Genomic DNA, 6,830 nt, shown 5'->3' with positions numbered 1-6,830 from the left:
TAGAAAACAGAAGCATCGGGGCCTTAACAGGAAAACGCTTCGTTACAATTGGCGCCCGAGCAGGGACACTGCAAATAGTACAATACGAGGAGAACATTTCGAAGCCAATAATTAAACCAGCCATGACAGAACCAGTGAGCATAGCGTGGCTGGACAGCGTATCCAAGGAACAGTTGGTGTCCATCACACAAGAACTGGGCATCGAACACACAGGCACCACTCGAGAGATAAGGAAACGGATAGCGGCATGGGCCGCCAAAGCACTCATCGATCCGGAACTTCACGCAAAATTTCTCGCGATGGAAGCAGCATACAACGAACAGGAGGCCCACTGGAGAAACGAAAGCGAACCAAAGACACCGTTAACCGTGAATCAAGGCGAAACAACCGCTAATGTGCCCGTTAGGCCGCCAACGCAGAGCCAGTTCGCATATCCACCACCAAGTCTACAACCGCCATCGCAACACCCGCCAACGACATCCATCGCACCAAATGCTGACGTGCTAAACAACGGCAACCATGTGCCGACCGTTACCTTTGCGCCCATCATCGACCAGGTACGCAAGTGGTCGGTGAAGTACGATGGAGGACGCGACCCGTTGGCGTTTGCAGAACGATTGGAGGAGTTAGCCGACGTCTACGCATTAAACGTAGACCTGTTACCAAAGACGATGCCTGAATTGCTAAGCGGCACCGCCCTCCAGTGGTACCGCAACAACAACGAACACTGGAGCACCTGGCACTCATTCAAACGTGATTTCCTGAACTTTTTTCTGCCGGCCCAGTATTTTGAGCGTTTGGAAGACGACATCAGGCAACGGAGGCAGCGCCCGCGAGAAAAATTTAAGGATTACGTGATCGCAATCCAGAACCTGATGCGACGTGCAGCCTACAGCAACGAACAACGGTTGGAGAGAATCTTCCGCAATAGTCACGCCGATTACTTACTGTACATTAAACGGCGGGATTTTAACACCTTGCCGGAGCTCCTAGCGCTCGCGGAAGAGTACGAAGGCATACAAGAAAGTCGTCGACGTGCCCCAGAAGTATCACGGCATGAAGTAGCGAGGCACGTTGGTGACGACACCATTATGTCACCATCCCCACCGAGACAGGCATTTCAGCAACGACCGCCACCACGCAGGGAACAGCATCATCGAGAGGCATCGTATAATAACGCCGCGAGGACCCCACCCCCTTCGAGAGCCACAATTCAAACTGATCATAGCGGCAACACATGCAGGAGGTGTGGCCAAGAGGGACACTACGCCCGAAGGTGCCGTAACCCACAGAAGCTGTTCTGTTGGGAGTGTGGCCGGGCCGACATCCGGACAATAGAGTGCTGCCGGAGGCGTCCGGGAAACGAGAGAGGGCTTCAGCAGAGGACCGGCGCGATGAAGCTCCCGAGTACAGCGCCGGACAACCAATAATTTTGAGCCAGGAACGCGGCCGCCTCTACGCCCTAATCTCGTTGGGTGGAGCGCCCGCGGAAGCCGTCATCGACACAGGAGCCTCGAGAAGCTTCGTGTCCGCCAGCGTGGCGGAGCAATTGGTTAGCTTGGGGAGAGGCAAAAAGATAACTGTGGCCATAGGAATCCTTATGGCCGATGGTACCAGTAACCAAATATCCGAGGCCGTGAGGACCGTAATCCGCCTCGGGCAAACGATCCACAACGCCGTTCTGTATGTCATGCCTGGAGCAATTGACGACATCATTTTGGGCCTAGACACATTAGGGGGAATGGGAGCTACGGTGTCCTGCGGCGGGCACCGCGTCGTATTGACGGAACCACCTATACACCCCACGTCGGCGACACCCAGCGAGCCAACACCAAGCACCGAGAACCCCGAACCACCCGCCACGACGAACCATAGCCCACCAAGGAGCAGAAAAGGGAGCCGCCATACAAGGCGACGGTCCGCAAGGGAGAATATCAATAGAATTGAACACGAGGATCTCAACCACGAAGATGAGGCAGCCCGCATACGCGACTTTCTAGCCGAAGAACTGCAAAAATTCGAGAATATTAGTGGAGTAGCCACCGTGGGAGAGCACCGGATCATCATGACTGATGAACGTCCCATCAAACAGCGGTACTTCCCGCGCAACCCTGCGATGCAATCTGTAATCGACACGGAAATCGATGAGCTACTCAAGAAAGGATGTATTGAGCCGTCTCGCAGTCCGCACAGTGCGCCGATCGTACTAGCCCGGAAGAAGAACGGCAAGTGGCGCTTATGCGTGGACTACCGGCAGCTCAATGCCCGGTCAGTACCGGACGCATACCCCTTGCCGAGGATACAGCACATACTGGACAAACTGCGCCAGGCAAAGTACATAAGTAGTTTAGACCTCAAGAACGGGTACTGGCAGATACCCCTGGAGCCCAAGAGCCGCCCGTACACAGCCTTCACCGTACCGGGACGCGGCCTGTTTCAGTGGCGCGTCATGCCGTTCGGCCTACATTCCGCCCCCGCCACATTCCAGAGAGCGCTAGACCAAGTCATCGGCCCGGAAATGGAGCCCTACGCGTTTGCCTACCTCGACGACATAATCGTCATAGGCTCCACCTTCGACGAACACGTGGAACACTTGCGGGAGGTACTCCGACGACTACAGCGGGCCAACCTGCGCATTAACCCGGAGAAGTGCGACTTTTTTAAAGGGGAGCTCAGGTACTTGGGCCACATCATTAGTGACAAGGGTATACACACCGACCCCGACAAAGTTGCCGCCATCAAGGAACTAAAACCACCGACCAACGTGAAGGAGGTACGCCAATACCTCGGCATAGCTTCCTGGTATCGCCGGTTCGTACCCGACTTCGCTGCGCTAAGCCAACCACTCACCGCCCTCCTGAAGAAGGGTAAACACTGGAGGTGGGGAACTGAGCAACAGGAAGCGTTCGACGTGATAAAAAGAAAACTCACCGAGGCCCCCATCCTCGCGTGCCCAGACTTCAGCAAGAAATTTACCCTGCAGACGGACGCGAGTAATTTCGGCCTAGGGGCAGTACTCACACAGGAGTTGGAAGGCGGCGAACGAGTAATCGCATACGCAAGTCGGAAACTTAATAAGGCAGAGATCAATTATTCGGCCACGGAAAAGGAATGTTTAGCCATAGTCTGGGGAATACGCAAAATGAGGCCCTATCTAGAAGGATACCGATTCAACGTCATAACCGACCACATGTCACTAAAATGGTTAAATTTGATCGAAAGCCCCTCAGGTCGCATAGCACGATGGGCCCTGGAGTTGCAACAACACGCCTTCGACATCGAGTACCGCAAAGGAAAACTGAACTTAGTCGCGGACGCACTGTCTCGACAGCCACTAGAGACGCTACTACGAACAACAGTGGCGGAACCACGATGCAAGTGGTGGCACAGACGGGTCGAAGAAATGCGTACCAACCCGGAAAAATACGCCGATTACATGATACAGGAGGGGCAGCTCTACCGTCATATCCCGTGTCGATCCCAGGACGAGGAAGCAGTCCCCTGGAAACTGTGTGTGCCCAGCCCCCTCCGTCGACGAGTACTGAGGGAAAACCACGACATACCAAGCTCGGGGCATATGGGTATTCGCCGAACAGTAGCACGGATTGCCAATCGGTATTATTGGCCAGGAATGTTTCGCGACATCAGCCGGTACATCCGTCAATGTGAGTCCTGCCAGAAGTACAAGGAGGCACAACACAAACCAGCCGGCAAGATGCTCTCGCAGGTCGCTCAAGAACCTTTCGCCACGGTGTGTGCCGATTTCATCGGACCCCTACCACGGTCCACGCATGGCAACACCATGCTACTTGTGTTTTTCGACAGATTTAGCAAGTGGGTCGAGTTGGTCCCCATGAGACAGGCCACAGCGGAAGGACTTCGCCGCGCGTTTAGGGAGCGTATCCTCGCCCGATTTGGTATACCCAAAGTCTTCATCTCGGACAATGGTGTACAATTTACTAGCACGCTCTGGCAGCGCTACCTCCAGGAGGTGGGGGTGCGCCAACAATTTACGGCCCCGTATACACCCCAAGAAAACCTGACGGAGCGCGCCAACCGCACTGTAAAGCGAATTATCGCACAGCTTACGAAGACACAACATAGGCGGTGGGATGACCTCCTCCCAGAAATCACACTCGCCGTAAATACGAGCGTCACAGTCTCCACAGGATACAGCCCAGCGTTCCTGGTGCAAGGACGAGAACCACGACTACCAGGAGCACTCTTCGACGAAATAAATATCGGGACTGGCGAAATAGCCCCGACGGCCGAGGAAAAGTTCACAAGGATGCAGGAAGCATTCAGGATCGTCAGACAAAATATGGAACGTGCCACGACCGACCAAGCGCGCCATTATAACCTGCGTCGCCGGGAGTGGAACCCAAAAGTCGGCGAGCTGGTCCTCACCAAAGAACGTCATCTATCTAAGGCAGCAGAGGGGTTTGCGGCAAAACTAGCCCCTAAATATGCCGGTCCCTACCAGATACTCCGATACGTTTCCCCGGTAATCGTGGAGCTACGGAAGACCGACGACGGAAGGACAAGAACGGCGAACCTGGCCGACCTGAAGGCGTACAAGACGGCCGAATCACAACAACTTAGCAGCACGGAAGAGGAGGAAAAGAACCATAAAAGAAATTAAATTAAAGTTCTAACCCCAACGGGAAAAAAAAGAGAAAGGGAATTTAAAATAAAATAAATAAAGTTAGCAAGACCGTCGCATCAGTGGAAACCGTCATTCGATCGTCAACTAGCGGACCAACCACACGTGAATAAACGTAAGAATTTTGTAAAAAGGTAAAAATCAATCAACCATGAACATGGAAGGATTAGACAAGATGGAAAAGAGTGTGAAGCGCTTGCGTGAACGCATAGCCGAGGAAAATGCGAAGCGACCGCGGACCCAGATGCTTGGCGTGGGGCCGAACATAGGCCCACGGGATGCTGCCCGCGCACGCGCCGAAGCCGCCGACGCCGCCGCGATGTACGCGGCACTCACGCACGCTACTGGAGAGACGCGCAACCAGCAGCCAGCAATGGCGGCCCAGTTAGCCGCTAGGCGGACCGCCGTCGCACGCGCTGCCAGCAGACATGCCGTCATCATCCACGCGGAAATGACCCGCGCTCTGTCAGTGCACGCGATCGCCGCTAACGCAGCCGCAAGGTACGCGACCATGGCCAGCATGACGGCGGGCACCCACGCTGAAAATGCCGACACCGCACAGGCTACAACAGCACGCGCCGTCACAGCCCAAGCAACTGCACGACAGACCCTCGCCGCGCGCACGGCCGCCGTACACGCGACAGCGGCGTTCACCAACGCAGCGCGCGCCGCCGACGAAATCACCGGGCGCACCCTAGCCTCTTCCCCATCCTTCAGTCCTTCGGGGGACGACAGGTACAACACCGCCGGGGCAGCCGCCTTCTCGGTGAGGAGGGTAGCTTCAGATCACGACACTAGACACGGGAGCGGAATGGACACGGGCAAGACTGCGTCCACTGGTAGCCCGCCCAACGAAAATACAACAATCGACAGCGCATCGCACACCACCTCATCGGACACCAGCACGACCACCGATAGCCCAACAGGCGAGAGTCCCGCCAGCGATAGACCGGCTAACCAGGACACCGACATGGCGTTGGCCGAACACCTTGAAATCGAGCTATCCTCGGACGAGGAACAACCACCGCAGGCATCGACGGGCCCGCGAGCAATTTTCCCGCCAGGACCAGGCGGAATAGCGCTGTATGAGGCCGACCTGCGGACACTGACAGGACCCTATTGGGTGACAGACACAGTCATCGATGCCTGGGCAAAGGGCCTGGAAGCCACGCTCAACATACGAGGTACCGTACTCAGCCCATTCGTTGTCTGGCAATTGAGCAAACCCGACAGGGGAGAGAATTATCAGCGCATCCACCGGTGGCTACGCCACACCGACCTTTTCGGCCAACGGGTTGTCCTCGCGCCACACAATGTCTCGAACCACTGGTACCTGCTCGCCCTCGCCAACCAGGAGATGACCCACCACATAACAGATAGCGAGTGTTGGCACGACATCAACATTTGGGTGGCCGACTCCAGGAAAGTAGGAAGGGTGACACACGCGGTAGAGGAATGGCGAGAGTTTCTCCGGTGGGAATACCAGCAGCGACATCAGCGGGAGGCCCCCCCACATACGGGAGGTACATCTGGAGGTACCACAGCAGACCAACGATAACGACTGCGGAATATACGTGGTGGAAACTATCGAGAGGGTGCTGAGATACGTCGGACGCGGAGAAGGAGGGCCGGGGTGTATATCAGGCCCGTTCACGGCGACCATGGCGGCGCAAAAACGCGCGCACATGCTGAGGGTATTCCAGCAACCACCGGAGGCAGGGACACCACCGCCACCACCACGACCCACGGAGCCTCCAGAGGCAACAACACCACTACCCTCACCGCCACACACACACCAGTACCACCAGAGGTAGCACCACTGTCAGCGTCACCCCCCCGAACACCAGCACCGACTGAAGCAGTATCACAACCACAATGTTCGTCAACCCCACCAATGGGACAAACGGTAATCCCCGCCGACGAAATCGACGGGCCAGCACTAGACCAGTTCCCGGAGATCGCCGAGAGGGCCCGGAAGGCTATACGCGACATAGCAGAGGGAACCTGCGCGTCCTGTGTGAGGTTCCGCGCGGGAGGATACCGAGTCAACGTATACCGGTGGGGCGCAAGTATAGTTCAGAAACATCCCAAACCTTAAGCCTGCCGAAGAGGGGGGGAAGTGTGAGGACTAAATATCCGCGGAATTTAGCCCACACGAACACAAACC

General features: G+C 56.0%; 1 protein-coding gene across 1 annotated transcript; it reads left to right on the top strand.

Moving 5' to 3' along the window:
* Positions 1 to 4,814: 4,814 nt before the first annotated feature.
* On the top strand, positions 4,815 to 5,847 carry LOC118756075 (translation initiation factor IF-2-like; the record flags this gene model as incomplete). Its single annotated transcript, XM_036490868.1, has 1 exon — positions 4,815 to 5,847. A coding segment is annotated over exon 1 (1,033 nt), but the record flags the coding sequence as incomplete, so codon positions are not given.
* Between the last annotated feature and the right edge of the window lie 983 nt (positions 5,848 to 6,830).

The sequence above is a fragment of the Rhagoletis pomonella genome, unplaced genomic scaffold (assembly GCF_013731165.1).
Source record: "Rhagoletis pomonella isolate Grant_MI unplaced genomic scaffold, Rhpom_1.0 Rhpom_scaffold_08653, whole genome shotgun sequence".
In the NCBI taxonomy this organism is placed as follows: Eukaryota; Metazoa; Arthropoda; class Insecta; order Diptera; family Tephritidae; genus Rhagoletis; species Rhagoletis pomonella.
The sequence above is the reverse complement of the archived record's forward strand: the minus strand, read 5'-3'. Positions and strand labels throughout refer to the sequence as shown.